General features: G+C 43.6%; 2 protein-coding genes across 11 annotated transcripts in view; one reads left to right on the top strand and one right to left on the bottom strand.

The window, feature by feature from the left end:
• SVOPL (SVOP like) overlaps positions 1–27,526 on the top strand; it is a 49,571-nt gene that overhangs the window by 15,062 nt on the left and 6,983 nt on the right. For 4 of the 5 annotated variants that reach the window (XR_012156089.2, XR_012156086.2, XR_012156090.2 and 1 more), the window contains 9 exons: positions 1,359–1,484; positions 3,255–3,383; positions 5,460–5,533; positions 8,002–8,204; positions 10,082–10,193; positions 11,831–11,912; positions 13,121–13,210; positions 14,371–14,484; positions 16,742–17,160. Coding sequence is in view for 1 of the 5 variants with exons in the window: in XM_073322774.2 (XP_073178875.1) it covers positions 1,359–1,484; positions 3,255–3,383; positions 5,460–5,533; positions 8,002–8,204; positions 10,082–10,193; positions 11,831–11,912; positions 13,121–13,210; positions 14,371–14,484; positions 16,742–16,753 (942 nt within the window). In the remaining 4 variants the exon portion in view is untranslated. Of the gene's footprint in view, positions 1–1,358; positions 1,485–3,254; positions 3,384–5,459; positions 5,534–8,001; positions 8,205–10,081; positions 10,194–11,830; positions 11,913–13,120; positions 13,211–14,370; positions 14,485–16,741; positions 17,359–27,526 lie in introns of those variants that run through there. The other variant, XM_073322774.2, reaches the window with a different exon arrangement.
• The window catches only part of TRIM24 (tripartite motif containing 24), a 138,125-nt gene continuing 131,623 nt past the window's right edge, over positions 21,025–27,526 (bottom strand). For 5 of the 6 annotated variants that reach the window (XM_073322713.2, XM_073322728.2, XM_073322719.2 and 2 more), the window contains 2 exons: positions 26,426–26,575; positions 21,025–21,789 (listed from right to left, as the gene is read on the bottom strand). In XM_073322713.2, the coding sequence (XP_073178814.1) occupies positions 21,580–21,789; positions 26,426–26,575 (360 nt within the window). In that variant the 3' untranslated portion in view covers positions 21,025–21,579. Of the gene's footprint in view, positions 21,790–26,425; positions 26,576–27,526 lie in introns of those variants that run through there. The other variant, XR_012156085.2, reaches the window with a different exon arrangement.

Genomic DNA, 27,526 nt, shown 5'->3' with positions numbered 1-27,526 from the left:
CTCCCCACAACTGCCTGTGTGGGCTCTTCCTGACCCTCAGAGCTGGAGCCCAGCCTGTGTGGGCAGAACAGTGTGGGCAGCTGAGGAGAGCCTGGGTCCCTCCACCTGCCCGGTGGGGTGGGTGAGCACTAAGAGCAGCCCCTGGCTGTGTCCCTACCCCTCAGGCCCTCCTCCCAGGGCAGGTGGAGGGGCTGCAGCTCCCTGCCCACACCAGGCTGCGACTCTGAGCCCCCCCAGCTGGAGCTGGGTCAGGGAGAGCCGTGTGAGGCGCTGGCATGGAGTCACAGACCCTCCACTTCTACCTGTCCTGGGCCGGGTGGGGAACCTGCGGGGCGAGGACATGGGCCGGGGGCTGCTCACAGCCTCCCCCGCCACACCATGGGCAGGTGGAGGATCCACATGCGTGGCTCCCACAACTGCCCAGGTTCCCCTCCCTGGCTGGGCTCCATGCTGGCCTGGAGAGGAGATGGGGCCTTGGGGGAAGAGGAGGGGATGGGGGTGGGGTCCACTTGGGATGGGGGTCAAAAAGCGAAAGGGCCCTGGCCCCCTGAACCCCCGCTCCCCTCGGTTCCGACACCCCTGTCAACCAATAGTTGTGCAAACATATATTGGCCTCTGGCTTATTCATGGTCTTGTAGCAACGAGTATTTGCTTTTCATTATTCTCTGTTTGAGCCATTGGATTGATCGCTTAAGTCATTGTTTCTGTTCTCGCCTAAGATTTATAAACAGGCAAAATCCTTTGATTATTATTTATTATTTATGTTCCCTTGCCCCCAGATGACGCAGTGGAGAGGTTGTGGCTTTTATGAATTTGTTTGTTGTTGCTTACCTTATTTGTGTAAATAAAAAAAAGCATTTTTTCTAATGGCTACATGAGAACTTCAAGGACACACATGCTTGCAAGTATTGGGCCAGATTCTCCTGTGGTGTAAAATCAGTGGAAAGTATTGCTCACTATTTGCACTAGTGTTCATAGCACTATTGCCTTCTACAAGCATTCTTATAAGAAAAAAAAATCTCATTCATATGACTAATGAAGCAAATAAAAAGGCTCATGAATACCAGGGAAGCAAATTAAAGGGTTTCATTTGGAATGATAACCACACATGGCTTTCTGTGTTCAACCACAGCTACCTGAAACCATCCTGGGCCCAGTCGCACCAAAACTTTGGTCCAGCTCTCTCCAAAAATTCGACTTCCCTGACTGTGTCTGAGTCAAATCTCTACCATATTCTAATGGTGTGGACGGGGAAGGTTGCTCAGAAAAGAACAAAGAAAAGAAAAGAATGGTGGCTAAAATATACAAACCATAACCATTGGCTCCTTTATTGTAACCTCTCACTTTCCATTTGAAAGGTCTTTTGGTTGGCAGGCTCCTTATTAATTATTGGATTGGCATCAGTGATTAACCCGACCATAGGCTGGCGCTGGCTGATCAGAATCTCCTCTGTTCCAGGCATCATTCTCATCCTGGCATTTAAGGTGAGAAGAACACTCCCTCCCACCCAAAAGAACACACTAGGTCTGGAATCTCTAGGTATATTTTGCCATCAGCTGATAGAGACAGCAGGACCTGATAGCCTGCCCCTGTGGTCCTGCTTTCACCGTAACCCACAGCAGCCCTCTCATGGAGACAAACTTTGAAGAGCCCACACCAGCCACCAGCACGCAGGGACCTGCAGGAGACAGCCTCTTTCTACAGATTTGCTGTTCCTTCATAGCAGCATCCCAAGACTAGGGCATCAGTGTTCTGGATCCATACACTGTGTTCTCATATTGTGGTGGTGGGGGAGGGAAGGGCATGCAAACGTAGATGAGATGAGATTGGATTAGATTACGTAGAAGCTGGCAAATTTAGGAATTTGTTGCTGTCATCCATGTATATACCCCATCCTCGTAACTCTTTACATTTTGTAGAACTAAGTGAATAATTCACAACAAACAATGTACCCAACAAAGTTAGCCTTTTAACAGGTTGCAATGTCGTCTTATTTATTAAGGGGAGAGCATATTTTCTTTCTCTGGACTGATGTAAACAAGTCTCTGTGAATATCGCAATTTGAGCTATGTTGGTTAGCTGTGATTGGTCAGATAAATCACATAGACGATAAAATCCATTCCCTGATTGGATGAGTGCCCAAGCATGTCTGAGAGTATGTCTACACCGCAGGCAAAAATGTGATTTGCAGCTTGGGGAGACATCATTGCTCTAGTTTTAATGTATTTAGTACAGCTAAAAATAGCAGTGAAGTACAAAACTGCCTGGTCCCCTGGAATATGGATTCACATTCCAAACCCATGCTGAAGCCTGTGCTCCTATATCTTCACTGCTATATTTAGGCCTATATTATGCCTGTCCAAGCTGCAGTCACACCTTCGATTGCAGTGTCGACATGGACTGAGATAAATACGTATGCTTGCAAATATAAACTAGGATCTCTGTAAATACCCATGTCTTGAAATTTGACTTCTCTGAACATCTCTGCTAGTAAAACTATGCTGCATGATTTGTTCATGGAAATAACAAAATGAGAGGCACAAGCATGGCCAAGCAAATGCCTTTAAAAATTCAAGCACCGCTTTCTGTAATATTCATTCAGTTCTACTTATTTTGTGATCAATACGAGGGATGAGTGAAACACTCCAGTTAAACTAATGTCCCCCAGTTTTGTCCATCCCTTGAAATGAACCCAAAATCTCTTTTAAGTCTGGGACGCTTTTATTAAGAGGGAGAGGTATGTTGTTAGTCTCAGGTTACAATGTCAGATTCAAGTTAGGTTTTGTTTAATTATTATTTTTGTTTCACTGTTTTGGTTTGGTTTCCCCACAGTTTTAAAAAAGCCATTTTCTTTTTATTGATTGGCTGTCCCAGAATGGCTGTAGAACGGAGATCAGTAGTTCTGTTAGTTCTCTGAGAACTCACTGAATATGTGCAAGGAATTGCTGTTGTTCAGAACACTTATCTAGCACTGTTTATAGACTGGACCAGAGCCTCAGGTTGGGTCAATCAGCATAGCTCCACTGCAGTCGATGGAGTGACACCAATTTACGCCAGCTGAGGGTCTGGCTTAATATTTATGAATGTGCATTCTCAGTGGATTGGAAAACTGAACCATGCAGATGGGAAACAGCAAAAAGAAGGGGGAAATCCAATAACTGTTGGGTCTGTGCACTGTCTCCTGGCACTTAACCAAAGCTCTGTCTTGCTGCTCAAAGCGGTTAAAGCTCTTCCTAACCAACCTGTATTTGCAGTTCATTCCAGAGTCTGCTCGGTACAATGTATCTACTGGAAATAACAAAGCCGCCGTTGAAACACTGGAGAAGATAGCCAAGATGAACCGCTCAGTAATGCCAGAAGGGATCTTGGTGGAGTCTGTTAATGTGAGAGTTAAAATATCTTCTCTCATCACGCTGATGGTTGATTGGATATTTCCTGGGGCACAGGATTACTGGGATTCTAGGGGACAGGGCTATCTTGCTTAAGCTTTTCATGCTCTATGCGTTTCTACTATATCAGGCATCATTCCAAAGGAATATTGAATGCCATGATAGAAGCTGTCATTTGTCTATTTAAAAGAGAGAAATCTTAGCCCTTTCATTTTACTGGGCTTGTTTATTCTATTCTTCTTCTCATTCAAATGAACATAATGCTGGGGAAATGTTTGCTTTTGCTACCATAAAAAAGGCTTCCAGTAGAGAGCACCCTCTTTGACCTGGTGAGATCCCTAAGCAGTCTTTTCCGAGTTGCTGAGAGATCTGGCAACAGCTCTCCGGGTGCAGGAAATTCATGTCTTTCCCTTTCTAGAAGATCTGTTCATCCAAGCTCCTTTTTGAGGAAAATGGCCCTTCAGGACACAGAAACAACCATCACCTGCCTGCAAGAGCATAGCTTGTAGGTGAACATGAAGAAAAACCATCTGGTTCTGAGTCAGAGACCAAAGCACCTCGGAGTAATGCTAGCCCAGCCAAAGACAAGGCCTTCATCTCTGACATGAGACAATTGCCCCTTGTTGGCCTGACTCAATGATTGACAACTGCACCCAGGTATCAGTAAGATTCCTCATGCAGCTCCAGGGCACACTAGTATCAAGTGTGGAAATTCTCCAGGTGGCACATTTCCAGATAAAGAGCTACAAAGATTCCTCCTCCCCTCTCTGTGCCATGGCTGGACAGAGTTAAGCATGGCTTGCTGCCTCAGGTATGCAGTCCAACTCCTCAAATGGGGGCCCATAGAAACATACAAGTGACTCAGGGAGAACAGACAGACCAAGAGTGAAAAAGAATCATGAACTGTGGGAAACTGGGCTTATGCTCCTTCCTTTCCAGATAGAACTGCAAGGCAAGCATGTACTAGTCATGACCGGCAACACCCAGGCACTGGCAGATGTGGGGGAATGGAGCTGGAGCACTTAACGGTGCGGGAGCACTGGAGCAGTCATTATTGGTTACAATATGGCTCAGGCCCTGCATATCAATATTAAAGGAAACATCATGGTGTGAGTGGCTCAAGAGGCCACAGTTAGATTGAAAGAACTTAGACCTGAACCATGGGAATCTTCAACACCATCACCCAGCTTGGAGGGGTCCCTCTTCTAGACCTGTTTGCTGCTTATCTAATCTCACAGGCACTTAGCATTGGCCTTGGCAACTCATGCAATGTGGTACTATTGAATTGGCATTAGGATTAAACAAGAAAGGCCTTCCCTATACGCTCTGTAGAATTTCTGTAAAGAGATCTCACTGGCTCTGTGATGTTTTTATTAAAATTTAAAGTTATGCACACAGCCATGTTAAACAAAGAGAAAAAAATCAACTCGAAACATTCATGTTAACTCTTTCCCCCTCCCCTGGGACAAGTGATGATTAATTGACTCTCTTCACATTCATGGCAGCAAGAATCTTGCCTTAGATGTACCAATCCTCTAGATGTTACTACATATCTTCACTTTCATATCTGCTAGCCCAATGTCTGACAGCTGGTTAGATGCAGAATACAAAAGCAAGCATTCAGCCTCTAATTTCTGACTCTGTTTCTCATTACGGCATTTATGTCTTGTAACATAAAATGTTACATACAAGTGGTAACTGCGGTCAATTCAGACCGCAGTAGTCAAACCAGAAACAAATAAGTAACCAACACCTTTCCCAGCTTAGGCCATAATACAGCAAATTTTTCCACGCAAGTAGAGCCTGGGAACATTCAGAGCCCTGTGGAAGTCAGTGGGGCTGCACATGGACTTACAGGATCATGGCCACATCCCCACACATTCTCTCTACAACCTTTTCCCTTTTGGTGCTCTTTAATCTCCAGATTCATCTGTGTGCTGCTGCAGTGTGTTACATGTCTGCCTTTCAGCTCAGCAAACATATTAGTGTATAGAAATACATGGTAGCACCAGAAAATTAGTCGAGAGAGCCAAGATACTTCTCCAAACTTGTGTTTTCTATTAAATGCAGGAAAGAAGAGGTAGATTCTGCGACCTATTGGACTCCAAATACTTACGAACTACTTTGCAAATATGGATCATATGGTAAATATGTTATTTGGTTTTGGTTATTGTTTTTAACGTAATTCTTTCATATGAGGGGGGTAGGACCCTGATTGAAAGTCTCCCATTGACTCTAAAGCAAGTTGGATCAGACTCTGAGTGACCTACAGAGACATCCGGTGTAGCGGTCATAGGGGGGAACATCTGGATTGGTTTTAAGATTGCTCTCTCACCCCTGGCTTTCCCAAAACGAGAACCCGTGCTCCACCAGCTGCTTTGGTAGCACAGCCAGAGTACCAGTGAAATAGGTTTCAGACAGAATGTTGTTAGCTCTTACTGATTCCACTGGCTTTGGAAAATTCAACGTGAACAAAAGATGACTCTCATCTGAAGTCTCATAAGTAGGCCTGAAGTAGATCAATCTATATTTTAATGGCACCATTGTCTAGAATTATAATGAGAAAAGGTGGGTGAGGTCATATCTTTTATTGGACCAACTTCTGTGTAGTTCAAATCAACAGGAGTTAGTCCAATAAAAGATAGTACCTCATCCACCTTCTCTCTCTCAGCACCTGGGACCAATGCAGCTATGACACCACTGCAGACTAGAATTGTAATGTGCTGATAATGGGTGTGTGGAAGCTCAGGGATCCAGAATCTTTGTATATCGGTCCCTGAATCTTTTATGATTTTTCTATTTTTGTAAAATACAGTTTTTCTACGGTTATAAATCAGCTTATAGGCTCCATAGATTTACTTTCCCATCCTCTGTGTACTTAGCATTCTCCCTGCATTCAGTATGCAGGTCTTTTGATAGCTTTCAGAGTAACAGCCATGTTAGTCTGTATTCGCAAAAAGAAAAGGAGTACTTGTGGCACCTTAGAGACTAACCAATTTATTTGAGCATAAGCTTTCGTGAGCTACAGCTCATTTCATCGGATGCATACTGTGGAAAATACAACAAATACAACAAACATCTTCTGTATTTTCCACAGTATGCATCCGATGAAGTGAGCTGTAGCTCACGAAAGCTTATGCTCAAATAATTTGATAGCTTGTAATTCTGAGGCTCGCTTCTTCAATTGCCGGGGGGGGGAGGGGAAAGGGAATGAAAATCCACTTCTTAGCCTGTTTATGATGAGGGACATGCCGAATTAGGTGATGATGTTGCAACAAGGCTGCCGTCATTAATACTCTGCTCTTGACAGACAGCCATGACAATATATGAGCTTCCCCCATCAGACGGTGCCTAAAATTGATTTTAAAAGTCACTGCACAGAATGGGGAATGAAGCTCTGATGGTCCTAGGATTTGGTAAAAGAAGCATCAGGAATTTGTTTTAAATATTCAATGGGCAGGTTCCACCAGGAGTGAATGTTTGAAAAATTTCCTGGCACAAACATGCATTGCTACACATTTTTAGGGCCCACTGCCCCAGCCTGTAAATAATACCATTGCTCCTTTCATCAATGGGTCTCAAACATTTGGAAAATAGTATAAGGTAGGTAAGAAACATACAGTGATAATTTCCACCCACCATGCACCCACCTCTGGTATAGAACATGGCAGCTGTTTAGCAGTGCACAGCAATACTTCACAATACATGTGGGGAAAAATTATCTTTAACTGAAATGGCAGGGAGAGACAGAATGTAATTATACAGACTGGCATTTGGCCAGGGCTTCAGGGCTAATCTTCCTGTTCATATGAAAATTATAATGGGAATTTTAATGGTCACAAGGGATCAGGATCTTGGCTTTACATTTTAAATGAAAGCTTGTAAACTACAGTATATAGAGCCCTGCATCAACAAATTTTAAGAACACCGTGGGCCCAATGCTGCCACACTTCCTCAAGCTGAGTAGTATTTTATTCTGCGGCTTTAACATGGAATAAGCTCATATTCCGTGGTGATAATTTCACCCCTATGCAGAAAGTCTGAACAAAAGCCTATGTATTTCTTAAATTCTACTTCTTAAGTCCTCAAAACAGGGTGTAAGTGAAACATTGACCTTATGCTGGCTTTCTGTACCAAGGTGAATTTAACCCTCTGTGAGATAGATTTATACCCATTTTATGGATGGGAAAACTGACACACACAGAGATCAGCGATATTTGGACTGTAAGCTCCTTTGGACAGGGACCGTCTTTTCATCCCTGTTTGTACAGCATAATGGGGTCCTGGTCCATGACAGGGACTTCTAGGTGCTACCATACTACAAATTAATAATAACAGTCCAGTTAAGAACTGGGCTTTTTCTTTTAATAAAGAGGAGTACTTATATGGTAGCTGCCATTGTGTAACACATTCGTGACAACCAGTTTGCTGCTGGTTGCACAAATAACTACTGGGGTTTCTCTGGACTTAAGATTTCCAAAAGTTAAGTGTTGTTTACCTGTTTTGCTTTGTAATTGTACTTGGGCATTTAATATCTGCTGAGTTTTATTCCTCTGTGGTTCCATGAATCTGATTATTTTCTCCTTGTCAACATTGGTTTTCTTTCCCCCAGGCTTGGAATATCTTTTGCTTATTATGGCGTCATCCTGGCCAGTGCTGAGTTACTGGAGCGGGACATGGTCTGTAGTTTGCAGACAGCAGCAGCGAAGGAGTTGGGGAATGATTCAGAGGAAAGCCACAGCCCATGTCACTGTCGCTTATTTGCCCCTTCAGATTACCGGATCATGATCATCAGCACAATTGGAGAGATTGCATGTAACAGAAACATCTCCAAGTTGTCTTTCTGTGGCTATTTAATGTGTTATGCAAAGTGTTTAACTCGGCAGTTTTACATGCCCGTGCTCAAAACAATATATAAGCTATAGGTGAAAATCACCCTGTGCACAGAGCCAGCCAAGGGCAATGCACTACTTCAGTGGGATTTACAGTAGAACCTCAGAGTTACAAACACCCTGGGAATGGAGGTTGTTTGTAAATCTGAACAGAATGTTATAGTGGTTCTTTCAAAAGTTGACAACTGACCATTGACTTAATACAGCTTTGAAACTTTACTGTGCAGAAGAAAAATGCTGCTTTTAACCATCTTAATTTAAATGAAACAAACCCAGAAACAGTTTCCTTACCTAGTCAAGTCATTTTTTTAAACTTTCCCTTTATTTTTTTCGTAGTTTACATTTATTACAGTATTATACTGTATTTGCTTTTTTTGGGGTGAGGAGGTGAAGGGGGAGGGAAGGGAGGGTCTCTGCTGCCTGATTGCATACTTCCGGTTCCAAATGAGGTGTGTGGTTGACCGGTCAGTTTGTAACTCTGGTGCTCATAACTCTGAGGTTCTGCTGTAGCTGCATATGCTTTGTGCTGGTGTCAAAGGGAGGAATTTCACCCTACATGACTAATTTATCTTTAAGGACAGTTGTGAAAATTTAACTGGCAAAGCCGAATAGCCCCTATGCAGGGGATACATAATGACTTTCTTTTTTTAAAATGACCATAGGAAACTACCTGAACAGTAAAGTCCAGATCCTCAAAGATACTTAGGTGCCTATCTTGCACTGAAATCAGTGGAGGCTAAGCACCCAAATGCTTCCGAAGTTCAGGTTCTAAGTTACGAGAGAGCCAGGACTGGCTTGAAGGCAAACTTTCAGACAACAGTGACTTTTGGAAATGCTAGCAAGAATTGCAATCAGTCACTGATATGTAGGCAACAGAATGCAGCAAAGGTGTGCTTTAGCTTAGAAAGGGTATTATTTCAGTGCCATCATCCTGTACTGTGCAGCAGAGACCTGCTCAGAGTAGGTTAGAATGGAATACAGCAGAAAGTACACAATGCATCCAGAGCAACACAAATCACCATGTTTCTTGGTATATCTCCTCTACTTCAGTATTAGGTGGTAAAAGTGTCATGTGATAACATGTTTCCATAGCACCTTCCATCTAAGGTGCTCAAAGTACTTGGTAAAACATTACTGGATTTAGCTTCATGGCTCCCCTGTGAGGTAAGCTTTATCCCCATTTACATCTAGGGCAATGAGATAAAAGGAGATTAAAAGTTTGATCCTGTAAGGTGCCAAACTCTCTGACCTCAGTCCAACAAAGGGCATAAACACATACTTAAGCTAGAAGTTAACCATGTGCTTCAGTGTTCTGCTGGGCTGGAGCCACATTGCTTAGCATCCTGGAGCTCTGGGTGACTTGCCCAACTCGTACGGGAAGTCTTTGGGAGAGTTGGGGATAGAACCCAGCTGTCTAGAGTTCAAGTGCTGTGCTTAACCACATGACCTCACCCTTCCTCCCAGCATCTTGCTGGTACTAAGAAGTGATCAAGGCTATAATGCTAGTGAGACATTACTGGAGTCGTGACACAATAGTAGTGTGTCTATAGCGGGAACTAAAGTGTCTCAAGTGAGGCCGGTTCAGAAACTCCAGACATTAAAAAAAAAAAGAAAAAGGAAAAATAAGTAAGAGGAAGATCATAGTGTTTGGGTAATGGAGGGTGAAATCTTTTCTACTGGGCATGGTGGGATGGAATTCCTGGTTTGTAGTGTCAGGAAATGACCGCTAAATAGGGGCTGAGACATAATTAGATCATCTAACTCTGAAGTTTGACATTTATGTTTTGTTCTGTTTTCCAGTAAATCCCTTAAACATTCTAGGCATCAATTTCCTAGGAAGACGGCTGAGCCTGTCTATAACAATGGGATGCACTGCACTATTTTTCCTCTTCCTTAATATCTGCACTACAAGGTAGCGTATTAGATTAGTATGCTAGTACTGTCGTGGTGGTTTGTAATACCATAGGCAGAGGGCAGGACCTCTTAAATTCTCAGTTTGCTAATCAGCAGTCCTGATAATTCTCTCTCTCTCAAAAAAAATTTCCTGCAGTTTCCTGTCACTTCCCAGCAAAAAAATGTAATAGCAGAAGCTGTAGTGAGGTCTTGTATTGCTGAGACTACGGGGATTTCACAAAATATACGACAGGACGTGTCCTAGCATGCTATGGAGTGCGATAAATAATTATAGCTAAACCACACATCAAGATAAGGAAACAAAGTACATTGTGTGGTACAGTGCCCATAATTTTTTGCATTGTTTGTTTGCTCATTTACCAAGTTAGGGTAGGTCTCTACGGAGAACAGAAAACCTATGGCTGGCCTGAGCCAGCCGACTTGGGCTATGGGGCTGTTTCATCGCTGTGTAGACTTCCAGGCTTGGGCTGAAGTCCAGGCTCTAGGACCCTGGGAAGTGGGAGGGTCCCAGAGCTCAGGGTCCAGGCCGAGTCCATGAGCCCAAGTTGGCTGGCACAGGCCAGCTGCGCGTTTTTCTTTGCCTTGTAGACATCCCCTTAGACTAATAATCCATGGGGCGGGGGTGGGTCTCGTAATCAGGATGAATTAGCAAGGTTTGACTATATTCACTAAATAAAGACTGAGCTGAAGGGACTTACAGGTTCCTCCCGTGAAGCTGGCAGAGCTTGTCAGTTTTTTTGAAGTGGACCAGGACTGCAGCTCGGGCTCTGAAATGACCCTTCAGCTTAAAGGTTCCATTAAACTGACCTTTCAGCTGTGAGGGACGGCCATGAAGCACAGTTGCTAATGGTCTGCTTTACTGGTGCCTGAAAAACAGCATAGGAAAATTGTATGTTCATGTTTGAGATGGGAAATTTAAAAATTTAGTATCATAGGTGCTGGAACCAGTGATGCTGCACCCCCTGGCTTGAAGTGGTTTCCATCATATCCACGGTTCACAGTTTGGTTCAGTGGCTCTCAGCACCCCACTGTACAAATTGTTCCAGCACCCCTGACTAGTATAATTTTCTTCAAACTTGGCTTGTTGCATACATGGCAGGGAAATTTAGAAATCAAGCCAAAGTCAAAGTTTCTAGCCAAATCTATGCAATAGTTACTTGAATGCAAAATTCTGATTGGAATAAAGGGCTTTTTCCAGTGGCCAAATACCTGAAACAATTATGCTCAGTCTTCACCTTTGGGCTGAGTCCAAGCATAGACTTTGTGAGAGTTAATAAGCAACTGAGAAAGAGGGATAAGACAGCAAGTTAGAACCCAGTCTTAACTCTAACAGATGCAACCTGACGTGCTATAATGAATATAGATGTCATCTCTCCCTTGGCTTGAAAGCTTGGTCAGTCCATTTTCCAAGCATTTCCTCAAGAAGAAAGTCCCTCAGTGTGAATCATCAACCTTTCCTTGTCAATTGAATGGATAAAGGTTACATTTGTCATTATTACATTTTACTTGTGTCTTTTATTATATTCTTATTTTGGAGGGAAGTTCCTTAGTGCAGTGAGTAACCACTTGCTTTGTCTGTGTTTTAACAAGTGTTCTCTGATGCTAGTGCCATATTCTCCACCCCTTTCTCCCTAGTACGGGTCTGATCGGTTTTCTCTTCATGCTGCGTGCCTTGGTAGCAGCAAACTTCAACACCATCTACATTTACACAGCAGAGGTAGGTCCTTCTGAAAGGTCCTCATTAAGCTGCTCTTGCCAGAAGCTGGGAATGGGCGAAGGGAATTACCATTTTTGTTCATTCCCTCTGAAGCACCTGGCATTGGCCACTGTCAGAAGACAGGATCCTGGGCTAGATGGACCTTTGGTCTGACAGTGTATGGCTGTTCTTATGGAGTGTATTAAATGAATAACAGCACAGTTGCCTATTCTCAGGAATTTTCCCATGCTAGTTGTCTGTGGCAAAGTTATTGTAACTATATGATTATCTATGAGTCTGCTTTACTATCTCTGTAATAATAATTTAGTATATCATAAGCGTGCTTACAAGAATGCACCTGCAGTGCATAGATATATTAATCTTTTGGTGGTCTAGAATTGCGGAAGTCCATTATTGGCTATGGATGTGTCAGAAACCACTAACCTGAGACCGTTTAATAAAAAGGGACAATGAAGCCCACCCAGTGCCTGGAAAATGCTTCTTGAGACTGCTCCCCTCGAAGAAGGAAAGCAGTTGGGGAATCCTTCTCTTGAAGTGGCTTAGTGAGAATGATACCGCTCTGAGTCCTTCCACAACCATATTTCTAACAGATAATAAACTACACAGTCCCACCCCTTTATGCTTATGTGCTTTGCTGAAACAGGGCCTAGGAGTGGCAAAAAGCATAATTCACAGTGAGTCTTGGAGGTTCTTTTTAGATCACTTTTTTGTCTAATACATAAGTGAATTTAGGGCTTGCCTAAGGATTGAAAGCCCTGGACACTACTTGTCTCTGTCCATCAGACATGGAGCGTGGCCATGCAAGCGTACCCTGTATCACCCTATCACGGTTCTGTAACCCTGACCTTAAGCAACCACCTCTAAGGCTGAGGGATTCGTTCAGTGTCCGCTCCAGCTTTGATTGGACTAACGCAGTGGTTCTCAACCTATTTACCATTGTGAGCCGCAACAGTACCTCTATGGCCCTGAGGATGTCACATGGGCTGCAGCTGTGTGCTGATTGGGCTGCAAGTGGCCCATGGGCCATGTGTTGAGAACCATTTGACTAACACAAACTGATTCAATATGGAAGAGAGATTTGGGAGCCTTACTGCCCTTTGAAAATCTCCCCCTACAGCTGTCCTTTCTTGTGCAGTGAGCCGCCAGGAACCAGTGGCATGCCATAGTTCTTTCTGGTATTGAATTAAACCCTCTTTGTCCTGTTACAGGTTTACCCTACCACAATGCGAGCTCTGGGGATGGGGACAAGTGGTTCACTATGTCGGATTGGAGCTATGGTGGCACCATTTATAGCACAAGTAAGATGCTTTTCCTGTTATCAGCCTGGTATGAGGTGGGGGTTGTCAGTGATGGGGAATGGAAAAAAAAGCCCTAGGATGGTATTTCTTCAGCTACCTTGGAAGAGCTTTCAGCACTGGCCTTTGTTTTTATGGGCACCGTTTTGGTTTTTGGTAAACTCTATGCCCAGCGTTGCCCTCAGATGCACCCACAGATCTCCTGAAAGCTCATAGGTGCATGCATACACGTGTACATACTGACCTTTGTTTTTGCCAAGACATTGGGTCTTTGATATTTATGTGGGATACTAGGATTAGTTATGTGGTCATTGCCAAAAAGACCCGCATCCATGGTGGTTCTTGACTTTTTTGACAGATGAGACACAAGTCAGAAAATGGTTACATCTCCCCTCCCCAGTGTATAATTTAATAGCTATTAAAAGTTTATCTTATTTATAATGTAGTAGCAGCAGGAGGACTCGGGAGCTGGAGCTGCTGCTGCGGCTACTCAGGCCACAACCGGAGGGTGGAGCATGAGGCCGGCCTGGGAGTTGACAACAGCTCTTGGTGGTTAACTTGGACAGCCCTCCTGAGGCTAGGGAGGCACAGGTCCCAACCCTGCCCCCTGAACCTCCCCTTGAGCCTGACCTCAACTGCTCTCATTCCCCAGCTGTGGCCCCTCCATGCAGTGCTTACCACAGCAATGCTGATAAAATGAGTCCTCTGCAGGGTAAATTGTCATGGTAACAAGGCAGCTCCTTGAGGCACTTTTCGCTATCCCACATTTCAGCCTCACGCAGCACCACATTCGTCAAACTTCCTAGTGTGGGGTTTCACTACGGGTGCGTGGATTGTGCCATTTAAAGCTGTATAAAAGTATCAGTTACATAAAAAAGAATATGCAAAAGGTATGGTGTAGCTTTTTGGGAATTCTTGAGTAGCCTGTGGCTCATGTTCCTGGGCTGGCAAGCTGCTCCTGCCCTGTGTAAAGCTCTCTGTACAGAACGTAACTGGTTAGCGTGTGTTACACACTTTGCGGAAGCTGTTAGAACAGCTTGTTTTCTTGGCTATTATTGAATCCTTTAGTCTCTTATCCATTTCACATCTTGATTCCTACCATGCCCCCTGACCACAATCTTGTACTGCAGCATGGAGCTGATGCTTGAATTGTTTGTTTGTAGGTTCTCATGAATGCTTCCTTCCTTGGGGCCTTGTGCCTTTTCTCAGGCGTGTGTGTGGTGTGTGCCATCTCTGCCTTCACTCTGCCCATAGAGACCAAAGGAAGAGCGCTCCAGGTTTGTAATATCTCATTTCTGACACAGCTACAGCTTTGTCCCCATGAGAAAATGATACTGATTTAACTAAATCAGTTTAGAGGCTCCTAAAATCATTATCCTCTCCCAGCTCCATAAAAAGCCCACAAACCAAAATAACAGGTTTCAGAGTGGCAGCCGTGTTCATCTGTATCCGCAAAAAGAAAAGGAGTACTTGTGGCACCTTAGAGACTAACAAATTTATTTGAGCATAAGCTTTCGTGAGCTACGGCTCACTTATTCCGATGCATGCAGTGGAAAATACAGTAGGGGGATTTATACACACAGAGAACATGAAACAATGGGTGTTACCATACACACTGTAAGGAGAGTGATCAGGTAAGGTGAGCGATTACCAGCAGGAGAGGGGGGGAAAACCTTTTGTAGGGATAATCAAGGTGGGCCATTTCCAGCAGTTGACAAGAACGTCTGAGGAACTGGGGGGGTGGGGGGAGTGAGGGAGGGAGAACATGGGGAAATAGTTTTACTTTGTGTAATGACACATCCACTCCCAGTCTTTATTCAAGCCTAAGTTAATTGTGTCCAGTTTGCAAATTAATTCCAATTCAGCAGTCTCTCGTTAGAGTCTGTTTGTTTTTGAAGTTTATTTTGTTGAAGAATTGCCCCATTTAGGTCTGTAATCGAGTGACCAAAGAGATTGAAGGGTTCTCCGACCGGTTTTTGAATGTTATAATTCTTTACGTTTGATTTGTGTCTATTTATTCTTTTATGTAGAGACTATCTGGTCTGGCCAATGTACATGGCAGAGGGGCATTGCTGGCCCATGATGGCATATGTCACATTGGTAGATGTGCAGGTGAACGAGCCTCTGATAGTGTGGCTGATGTGATTAGGCCCTATGATGGTGTCCCCTGAATAGATATATATCAACAAAAAAACTTGTCAACTGCTGGAAATGGCCCACCTTGATTATCACTACAAAAGGTTTTCCCCGCTCTCCTGCTGGTAATAGCTCACCTTACCTCATCATTACAGTGTGTATGGTAACAAACACCCATTGTTTCATGTTCTCGGTGTATATAAATCTCCCCCCTGTATTTTCCACTGCATGCATCCGATGAAGTGAGCTGTAGCTCACAAAAGTTTATGCTCAAATAAATTTGTTAGTCTCTACAGTGCCACAAGTAAACCAAAATAAGTGTCTTTACACACACAGGTTGGACTGATCTAACTAAGCCCTTGTCTTACTACAAATACTTTGCCATTATAGCTCTATTGGCATAGCTAGGCTGCCAGAGCACTGTCACCATACCTCTTAGCATAATGCCACCACCTTCCTAAAAAAACCAGTTTCAGAGAAGGACTTAAGGTTGTTTAATTACTCTGCCTCTGTGGGTAAAAGGCAGCCCTGTGCTGAAGACTCACACACTATTTAAACCCTCAAATGGTTAATATTGCAATAATCAAACAAGACCACTCCAATAAATCGCATTACATGTAAGAGAAAAGCTTTGATCCATCTATAATTGACATGACCTAGATAAATGGGCTGCATTCTTGTGAGCTAATATCACAGCTGAAGTTTCAATAGACATCATCCTTTTTGCAGACAAGGTCTATGGCCCTGATTTTGCTACCAGTTATACTTTTCACATAGGATTAGTCCCATGGAGGTTAATAGAAATAATCAAGTATGCAAAGTTACTTGTGCACAAAAGTTAACCAGATTAGGGCCACAGGCTTTATTTTCAGCAGGGATGATGCCAATGCTTATGCAAATGTGTAACTTTGCATACTTGATAACATCCTATTAACATCAATGGGATTAATTCTGTTCATAAAGTTATGCATGCCTGCAGATTCTAGACTAATGAATGTATTGCCCCTTGCTCTCTAATAGTAGGGATAGGAGGCCATATAAAATGCTGTCTGTATTCTTTAACACAGTGACATTTAAGGCTAAGAGCCAAGGTGGCAATGTCTACATTATGCCTTCCAAATCTGCTTTGTAGGCAACTATATTTCAAAAGTAATTTTAGAAGTCTGCTCAATGTTATTTGAAAGAGACACAGGCTGAAAATATCCAGCCTTGCATCAGATTCTAATCTTAGAGCAATCTTAGAATAGTGTATGGGTCTTGCAAATACAAGGCAGGATTTTTGGACACACAATAATACACATTTGTATCTGAGAGCGGAACCTGCTCCTGGTCCATAAGCCCCTGTTCTTTCAATTTGACTCTGAAATTTTTATCCTTTTGTATCTTTCCCTTTTTTAGCAAACGAAATGAATGAAGACACTCAAAGTTGCCTCGTATGTGCGAGAAAAAGGAACCCTTTGAATAGTTTCTCAGTTGCAGTTGAGCTGCTTTATGTTGATTGCTTCTTGATGCCATTTCTGGAAAGAGGATGCATAAATAATCACAGTTGAAGAGCACACAAGCTACAGGATGCATTTGGAAAAACTGTTGTGCGCGCGGTCTTTCCTGTGATTCAATAAATAGATCTCTCCCCAGCCCCTGGAACAAGATGAAGTCTCTACACTACCCACCGGATCGGCGGGCAGCAATCGATTTATCGTGTCTAGTCTAGACGCAATAAATCACCCCCGAGTGCTCTCCTGCTGACTCCTGTACTCCAGCTCTGTGAGAGGCGCCGGCAGAGTCGATGGGGGAGCAGCAGCAGTCGACTCACCACGGTAAGTCGATCCAAGTACGTCGACTTCAGCTACATTATGTAGCTGAAGTTGCGTAACTTAGATTGGATTCCCCCCTGGGCTTAGTATTGGTCCTATGCCACAAGATGGCCACTAAAATACATAGGTCCTAGGCCCATCTTGGAGTACCTGGTGTTGGGCAAGTTGGCGTATTTACTTTACAGCTGGAAAAAGGGGGAGGGTGTTTTTCCTTCATGAGTGGAACATGGTTTTTGCCACAGCAACCTGGCTTACAGCATGTACATACTAATCAAGTACAGCATTCCTTCCTCAAGGACCAAATACTCCCATCACTGGGACTGACCTGTAAAAGCAAGTTTCACCTTGCCCTCACAATGGGGCTTTCGGGTGATTGCTCTGGCCCTTACATTTACCTCAATGTTTAGAGCTGGCTGGAATTTTTCCATTGGACACGTGCCAGCTTCTGTTTCTCCCCTCAGCAATCAGGGACCCTGGCAGAACACTAGGGCTCCCTCCCCTCTTTTTTTAAATATAACTTCCACTAATGGATATTTCTGTAAGACTGGAAGTTGTACAGAGCTCAATTAAAACAGCAGATACAAAACAGGGTTCAATACAGCGGAGTCAAAACCTGGGCGAAGGGGGCAGCTTTCCTGATCAGGCCCACAGAGGGAGCAGTGGCTGCATAGCGGTGGTGGGTTTGTATGCTGGAAGTCTGAAAACTATAGTGGTTTTTAAACATTCCAAAATCATTCATCTTTTTCAAAATACCTGCATTTCATTAATGTGAAAACTAAAGCTTCCCTTGGCTGTCACAGGCTGGGATAGAACGAGGCTCATGGACACAGTCAGTGTAACCGCAATCATTTAGAATTTTTTTAATCATTAGTGTGTATGGGCGTAAAATGTAGCATTTATCAAGGGGCTACTGCCTCACTTCACCTCAGTCTCCTCTCCACACTGAGACACAGACAGTTAGGAAGTGTTGGAGATGAGTAAGCTACTGTTACCTTGCTAGTGGATACTTGCCCCACTATGGGAATACAATCTTGAGCTAATGCATCATATGAGGGAAGCACTCCTTGCCTTAATTATGCCACTGCCTATGGAGAATTTGGGCAGAAATTAATATTTTTTGCACAGAATTTCCTTTTCCTCCACAGAAATGGGATGCTGGCCACTAGAGGGGCTGGGAGCTGCAGGGTTTCCTGCAGCTGCAATTCTCAGGAGACAGGTTGATTCTCCCTCTGGGCAGGAGGGGGCGTGTGCTGCCAGTGTCTGAGGTGGGCGTGCCACAGCTGGGCTCTGGGGGGATGGGGTAGAGAAAAGGAATTTCCTTAAAACTCTACTCCTGGGGAATTTGTGTGGGTCTGTAATGTTACAGACAGAGTTGCTGATAGGCAGGATTATAGGGTGTCATTTTGACCAAAAAAATTGCAGAACTTTAAAATACCAGTGCAGAATTTTTTGCCACAGAACTCCAGCAGGAGTAAGCACATGAAACATGCCCAGTTGTATTTAGAACAGACATGGTCAGTCTATCCTCTAATCCCCACAGCCCAGCTTCTCTATTTTGGGCCTGTAGTGTTGTCTATGCCTGCTCACATAGTCTTTATCCCGAGGCTTGTTGTGTCGGCAACCACGGGGCAGGGGCCTGGCTCCAAACACTAGTTGTTTCAATACAGCTGCACCTAAGTGTATATACATCTAGGAACAAAGAACATAGGCCATACTTACATGATGGGGAACTTAATCCTAGGAAATGGACTCTGAAAATGATTTGGGGTTGGGGATGGATAATCTGTTGCTTGGCCATGAGCTCTCAGTGCAACACTGTAGCCCAAAGAGCTAGTGTGCAGCTGGCTCCATAAACAGGGGAGTAGAGAGGTTATTTTACCTCTATACTTAGCACTGGTGCAACCGCTGCTGGAATACTGTGTCCAAGTCTGGTGCCTACAATTCAAGAAGGATGTTGATAATTGGAGGGGGTTTAAGAGTCAAGCAAATGATAAAAAAACAGACTTATGGAACTTACTCACTGTAAGTCATATCTATTTTACTTAGGGATGACTTGATTACAGTCTCTGCATGAGGAACACATCTAGTAATGGACTGTTCAGCCTAGCAGAGAAAGGTGTAACACTAAGAGCTGGAAGTTGAAGCTAGACAAATTGAGCCTAGAAGGTGTACATTTTTAACAGTGGGTAATCTACCAAGCGTCATAGGAGATTCACCATCACTGACCATTTTTAAATCAACATTGGCTGTTTCTCTGGAAGATCTGCTCTAGGAATTAATTTAAGGAAGTTCTATGGCCTGTGTTCTACTGGAGGGGTGACCAGATGGTCTCTTCTGGCCTTGAACATTAGTAATTTCCTCCCCACTTCCCATCCATCCTGTGCCCTCCATGGTCATACCAATTTTCAAGCTGGCTATGCCTCTGCACATTATATCACATGGGAGTGGAGGGTGAGGTGACTGATATACAGTCATGAAACCTCCATGCATCTGAAGAAGTGGGGTATTTTACCCATGAAAGCTTATGCCCAAATAAATCCGTTAGTCTTTAAGGTGCCACTGGACGCCTTGTTGTTTTGGTGGACACAGACTAACACAGCTGCCCCCTGATACTTGTAAATTTAAAATCATTGATAATTCACTCAACTCAGCACCCACCAGCAGCAGCCCTACACTCCACTCTGGAGAACCAAAATAAAGTAACAAAACCAGGCAACTGTTAATCTAAAACCTAAACTAAATGTTTGACAGTTTTTCTGTAGGTAATTTCCTAGATTTTTTTAAAATAGTTTGTTTACTTTTAGCAACTCCCCTTACGTATTAGGGGGGTTTAGAACCCCCAGCAATAGAATACATACTGCTAGTGGGGCTCCAGGGTACCTCAGCTGGCAGCAGCAGAAGGTTCTTATTCCAGAGCAGAGGTGACCCTGCCTCTGCCTTTTTTCCTTCTCGCTTCATCCCTGCTGCAAACTTCCTAATATTTTATAATGAAAAATGGCAGGTAACCTACAGCTAAAGGGGAAGTACCAGCCACCCTTCTACTAAGGCAAAGACGACTTACCTGGCTATAATGCTCGCCTTCAGTCGGTTTCTTCCCCTCACTCCAGAGCTCTGCCACCAAGTAGTCATCAATGATTGTGGCCAGCCTCTAAACTCCTGTGGTAACGATCATGTACACTGGAGCAGCAACCTATCTATCTGTTTGCTTACCTGCAGTATCGGTGTAGACAGCTACCATAGTGCCCCACAAATGGGAATAGTTTGGCTACGGCTGCCCTTATGAAGTTCAGTTTCCACATAAAACCAACCTGAATTAGGGCTTTTAACTGGTCTGTGGAGCACTCACAGACAGGTGCCTTTGAAAGGAAATTGTACTTAGGTCAGTGGAGCATCAAAGAGAACGACTTGAGAAGGGAGCATGGGTTGACATATTTCACAAACACTGCCACAAGAGAGCTAGTGAGGTCAATAGCAGGGTGAAGGAGGAGAGCTGAACAACAGTGTCTCCTGCTTTCCAACTTGAAGAGGTATTGCTATAGTGATGACTCAGTCATCCAGGAGCGATCACCATGACCACCTCTATGAAAGGAATGAGAAATCCAAAACTGTATTCCAAAGATGACATTTTTAGAAGTTCAATAAATTGTCTAAACAACCCTAGGTACAAGTAATTATTCCTTCCTTGCAACTATGCCATTAACTCCTATTAGCACATGTACATTGAATCTGTCTTATCTTGTTTAGAGGACATTTCAGAGACATTTTAGTGCATCTCATTGCAGTAATGCATAGTGACCAAGAGAAATCCAACTGCTGGGATGAGAGGAACAACCTTTCTCACCTATAAAAACACCCCAAACAAATCCCTGATTTTTTAAATATATTTTAATACAGCCCCCCCTTTACATTTTAAATCACCAGTAACTTCTTTGGGGGGGCAACTACACTTCCATTGTACCAGTCAGTATTCTAGGACAACAAATTACACCATGTGCTTTCATGGCTTGGGGTTAAGTACAGTACAAAACTCAAATTCTGGCCAGCCACATGCCTTTGGTAAAATTAATGTCTGGTGATATTACATTTTCTTGAAACTGAGAAAGTCACACATTGAATTCATGTAACATTTTAAAGTTTAATTCTGTACAAATTCTTTTCTTTAAATGAATTTGAGCAGCTGTTGTTCCAGACTGCCGTTTGAATGACGTTCAACATGTAGGATGTAAGGACTGAACTTCAGAGAACAGTCTCTCCAAATGCCTTGATCCCTGGTAGATTTCTGTTTGAGGGGGAAGGGTATAAAGTCTAGTAAACATCCACAAATGTACAGGTCAAAGTGGTCATGACTTTTCCTCTTGACAACTGACAGTCGATAAATATTTGTTTAGTTTTAAAAAATTCATTCCAGTACATGCGACTCATTCATTTAAGCAACTGGCGCTCCTCTCCTTTGAGGCGTTTTTTCCGGGGCTGTACAAAATCATCATCAGAGTCATCACTAAATTCTGGATTCTCTCTCTCACTCCGACAGTAGGGTTGTATAGGGAATTCTCTCTCTGGATAAAGGGTCTTTAGGAGTTCTTCAAAGTAGGCTTCAAGTTTCATGCCAGCATCAGCCACTTCTGAATCAGGCTGTTGGGTGAGTTTACAATAATCAGTGTATCATAAAATAGTTTGACACTTATAGCACCCAAAGAATCTCAAAGTGAAAACTACAAAAATCAAGTAGCAATAAGACACAGACATCTCTGGGAAATGGGTGGCAAACAACCAGCACACAGAACTCTGCAAAAATCAGTGGTGGAGGGGAAATTTTGGCCAAGGACATCACAGCTAATTCCGTCTCTTACAAAATGGACATAAAATCTAATGTTCAAGAACAGACAAGATCATTGGTTTAAGATCTCCACTGAAAAACCTACTTAAGAGATCATACATGGTACAAGGTTTAGCCACTTCAGAAATGGAAGGGTTGGGTCAATTGTGCCACTAAGACGACAGAGTATTTTGTACCAGATACTTTGACTGCTATGCTGCCATTTTTCCGCCTCTCTCATATACACAGCAGAATATAAAATGTTACTGACATGGATGATTATACCTTAGGACACTAACCAGCCCCATGGTGTTTCACATCAGCAGCCCTGGCCAGTTTCCTGGTTTAAGCAGAGGCTAATAGCTAAAGCCAGTTCTAGTCAGGTGTGCCTCCTTCCTGCCCTATCTGGGACATTTATCTCTTCCCCAGGGTTCCACCCCTCACTTCAAATGAGGAATCAGCAGATGGCTAACAAAGCCAGCAGTGGCCAAGGAGTTCTTGGCATGGCAGTCAGAAGCCACTGTGTACTTAAGAGGTTGACTGAAGGGCAGGACAAGGTGGGTGGGGAATGAAAGGCTCACTACTCATTGAGAGGTCAGGGAAGGGAGGAAGGGCAGTGGAAAGGATATTATTCTGCAGATAGGAGGCAAAAGGCAGAGAGAGAGAGAGAGAGAGATGTAAAGAAATATATAACTGTTAAATAAGCGTGCATAATAATGGTATATGTAAAAGGGAATTTTTCTGTATCTGTCAAGATGACAGCTCTCAAAACTCTGCTAAAACAACTTTAAAGGTTGTAAAAATCAGAAAGCTGGTTTGTCTCTTATCTCCAGTGGATTCTTGGTTCGTGTAGATAACAGGGCAAAGTAAACCAGACAAGGTGTGTGGTTTCAGAGTAACAGCCGTGTTAGTCTGTATTTGCAAAAAGAAAAGGAGAACTTGTGGCACCTTAGAGACTAACCAATTTATTTGAGCATAAGCTTTCGTGAACTACAGCTCAAATAAAAAGTCTTTAAGGTGCAACAAGTTCTCCTTTTCTTCAGACAAGGTGTGAGATTTACTAGCCAGGTGAAGATCTTGGACTAGGGAGGATGGATATTAACTAGACAGAACTAGCGAAGTTCAAGGTCACAAGATGAAGATAAGAATAAGACATACAAAAGCAATGAAAAGACAGCTAGATTGAGTAAGAAGGACGGTAGCAATGGTTAAAAAGACAAGAGATATCAATTAGAGTTTTTGAAGGATAAGTAAAAGATGTACTAGAGTTACGATGGTGTGTATATGAAAATGTTTAGAATAGAATGTTGACAGATAAGGAATTTTAAATAATCAGTGTCCTGTATACCTGTACAAGGTATAAAGGACATGTGGAGCAATGCAGGACCCCTACCAGACTGGACCAGAATGGCTCTGATGAGAACAGAAACAGACTACCAGTGCCCCAGGACTGTATCCTACTCTGATCTGCTTTACTTATGCTCTATACTTAGTTAAGGTGGTAATACAGTGTCCTAAAAAGTTGTTAAAGTTTTCAACTAATTAAGCTTAAGTAACTGGTGTGGATTGTGCCTTTCACCCAACAGAAGAAGCCATATTAAAATCTGCTCCTATCCATTTCCATAGAATAAATGGTTACTAACTGTAACTGCACTTTGAGATGTGATGCAGATGTGTATTCCAAGTAGGTTTGTGCACATGCTGGAGCCAAAGACTTTTGCCAAGCAGTAGCCGTAGAGCAGTGGCGCTCACGCTTCATGCCTGTAGCCCCTCCCTTGGCTATATGAGGCGACAAAACCCCATGTCCCCTCAGTTCTTTTGCACAGAATGCTAGGGGAAGATTGATGCTGAGGGGATGGTGGGTGGATTGTGGTACACACGTTTGCATCCTATCTAGAAGGACCAGAGTTACAGTAAGTACTTGTTTAGTCTTCTTTCAGTAGATGCAGACACGTATTCCAAGCAGATAACGAGCGAACCCCATCTGGGGCGAGGACTTAGCGTCCACCTGAGCAAGGACTGCAGGACTGCTCTTCTGACATTAGTGTCTGCTCTGGAAGAAGCAATGATTGCCTAATGATCTGTCAAAGTATACACAGACAACCTTGTGACCACCCGACAAATGTCCAATATGGAAATGTCATTGAGGAACACCACCAAAGTTGCCTGTGCTCTCGTCAAATGTGCCCATATCTGCTGAGGACACGTAACTGATGCTATTTCGTATGCAGTATTGAAGTGAGAGGTTATCCATCTAGACATGGATAACAGAGACCGCTTGACCCTTCATATGGTCTGCATATGATACAAACAGGGCAAGGCGAAGCACAAAACTGTTCATCTTGTTCAGATAAAAGGCTAGACAGCATCTAACATCTAGTATATGGAGGCATTGCTCCTCGGGGGAGGAATGCAGCTTGGGGAAAAATACAGGCAAATACACTGCCTGGTTCAAGTGAAACTGAGACCAATTTGGATACAAAACTTTAGATGTGGCCAAAGCATAATCTTGTCCCCGGAAAACTGCGTTTAAGGAGGACCAGCCATCAGGGCCTGCAACTTACACCCCTTCTGGCACAGGTAATGGCTATCAAGAATGCAGTTTTCTGGGACAGGAGGCAGGAAGCAAGGGGCTTACATGGCGGCCCCATTAGACCCACTAAAACCATGTTCAGATTCCCACAAGGGGACCAGCTCTGTGACCAGAGGATGCAGGTGGAGTAGTTCTTTCAGAAATCTCATCACCATGGCATTGGAGAAAAACAATTTTCCTTGGACAGGCAGATGAAATGAGATTTCAGTCTTCAGGGACCACTCGTGGCTCAGGGAGAAAACCCAGTGAGATGATCCATGAGATGGTTCTGGACCCCTGGTAAGTGGACAGCTATTGGGGTGGTATCATCTGATACAGACCTGTCACAGGTTGATTGCCTCCAGGCAGAGTGCTCTGTTGTGGGCTCCCCCCTTATTTGTTCACATAGTACATCACAGTAATATTATCTGTGAGTATGTGAACCACTGAATGCCTGATTCAGTCCCAGAAGGCACAACGTGTTGTGGATGGCCTGAAGCTCCACACTGATATGAAGCAAGGTCTCCTGTTCCGACCACAGACCCTGCACCTCCAGCGAGTGCAGATGTGCTCCCCAAAACAGAAGGGATGTGGTGGTAACCACTGATTTGGTGGGAGAGGGCCGAGTGAAGGGGACCCATTGGCACATATTCAATGGTGACTCACACCAGTGCAAGGACTCCAGAACTGATGAATGAAGGTGAATCAACCTGTCTAGAGAATACAGGGTAGGGCTGTAAACCATCCTGAACTACATCTGAAGAAGACAAAGGCGTAACCGGGCAAGATGGACCACCTAGGTGCTGTTGGTAGTGGTACAAGTTCCCTGTTCCCATGTGGTCCAATAGGCTCAGGCACACATGGACTGTCGGACAGCTGTGATTGCAAGCTGAGGCACAGCTGTGGAATCATCTGGAAGTGACTGGTCATCAGAAACACCCTTGACCTCATGGAATCTAACAGGGCCCCAGTGAACACTATTTGCTGAGTGGGGGCCAAAGTCCCAAACAGTCAAGGAAGTGTAGTATGGTATCAATGTGGGCAAGAACCTCCCCTCTGGAGCCTGCAGCAACCAGTCATCAAGGTAAGGAAAGATATGGATTTCTTTCCTCTTCAGATATGCCATGACTACTACCATGCATTTGGTGAAGACTCGGGGGCGCAGCAGAAGAGAGGCCGAATGGGAGAATCACGTATTGAAAGTGGCAGTCTCTTACCATGAAGCAAAGATACTTCCTGTGACTCGGTAGAATAGCCACATAGAAGTAGGTGTCTTGAAGGACCAGAGCTGCAAGCAAGCCATTTTGAGACAAAGCAGGGAGGATAGATATATACAACAAACTAGACTAAGATATAAACTCGTGAGGTTGTGAAGCAATAACTGCATAGAGCTCCAACTCCAGCAAATGGGCAGTAAGAAGGAACTGGGGGGGCTTGGGGTGCCACCTCCACATATATCCAGGGGAGGAGTGACAGGCCCGAGGCATGAATGCCATCCCTCTACAGGTACTGCTAGGCAAAAGGCTCTGGAGCGTGGGGCACGCATACACCTACTTAGAATACACATTTGTATCTACTCAAAGAAGAATTAATGCATATTTAATCCTGGTGTAATAACAATTAAACCAAACTGTTTGCTACTGCCTTCTTTCCCTTCTTCCTTCTATGGAACTGTCTCTACTACATACTAATCTAATACAAAAGTAATTTCAAGTGAAATCTATAACTTCATTGAATAGGTCTTATAACCAAAGCAAGATTAATTCACAAAGTTATGTCATGTCATGTCATTTGCATCAAGAAATTCTACCACCTGCCACAAATTCTGCTTTCTTGGAAATATATAAGCTTGTAAAACTATACGGTTTTACTTTTCTGACCTCATTAAACTCAGCACAATTTTGGAAAATCAGTCTGAAATCAGCCACAAAATCTTCAGGTTTCATATACAGTGGATGGTTCACTTGCAGTCTTTTTTTGATTGTTGACAAATCCATAGGCTTCTTTATTATTTTGTAGTATTCAGGCACCTAAAAGAAAAAAAATCATCAATTCAATCAGATCTCTCTCTCACACAGACACACACACACTTTTAATCATCATTTCTAGGCAAAATACTATTCAGTTTAACTCTTGAAGTATAGTTTTAAGATGTAAACATAATGCCTTCTTCCTTGAGCCTGGCTCCCTGTGAGTAGCGAGACACAACTCTGCTTACCTTTATGATAAGATAAAGGATCTATTTGGATTTATTTCTACACCGCTAAGGCCTGGTCTGCACTACAGACATTAGGTCGACATAAGACAGCTCACGTCGAAATACCTGTGTAAGTGTCTATACTACAATTTTTCTCCCACTGATTTAACTTGCGTGCTATGTTGACCTAATAACTCCACCTCAAGAGCTGTAGCACTTAGGTCGACGCAGTGTCTGTGTAGACACGGCATTGCTTACATTGCCTGTTGCTGCCTTTCACAGCCCTTCCGCACCCCACAATGCCTCGCTTGCATTGGTGCAAGTGCTCCTGGCGAGGCCGTGCACCGCCAACAGAAGAAGCATAGTATGGACACAAAGAACGGATGTCATTACTATGGTTGCTGTGGGGCAAGCTAACTTAAGTCTATTTAATTTTGTAGTATAGACATGCCCTAAGTGTTCTCCATACTACATTAAATGAAAATGGCAAGACTAGTTAAAGATGCATTTGAGGTATAAACAGCTATCTACCGATCTATATATATTAGTACCAATAAATGATTTAAACTATTACTTCAATCCTTTCACCTGTGCAGCCAGGCTGTCGTCATAATACAGTGGTGCCCAAACTTTCCTGCTCTCCCGCAGCCCTTGCCAGTGATGGAATCTGTCTGCGTCCCCTCCATTACTGCACAGTTGGCTCAGCAGAGAAGCTTGGGCTGGAGGCAGAGCTGGGGCTGGGGGAGGACCTGGGGCTAGAGGTGGAGTGGGAATGAGGGCAGAG

The sequence above is a fragment of the Lepidochelys kempii genome, chromosome 1 (assembly GCF_965140285.1).
Source record: "Lepidochelys kempii isolate rLepKem1 chromosome 1, rLepKem1.hap1, whole genome shotgun sequence".
Classification (NCBI taxonomy): domain Eukaryota; kingdom Metazoa; phylum Chordata; order Testudines; family Cheloniidae; genus Lepidochelys; species Lepidochelys kempii.
This window is presented reverse-complemented; position numbering and strand designations above follow the sequence as displayed.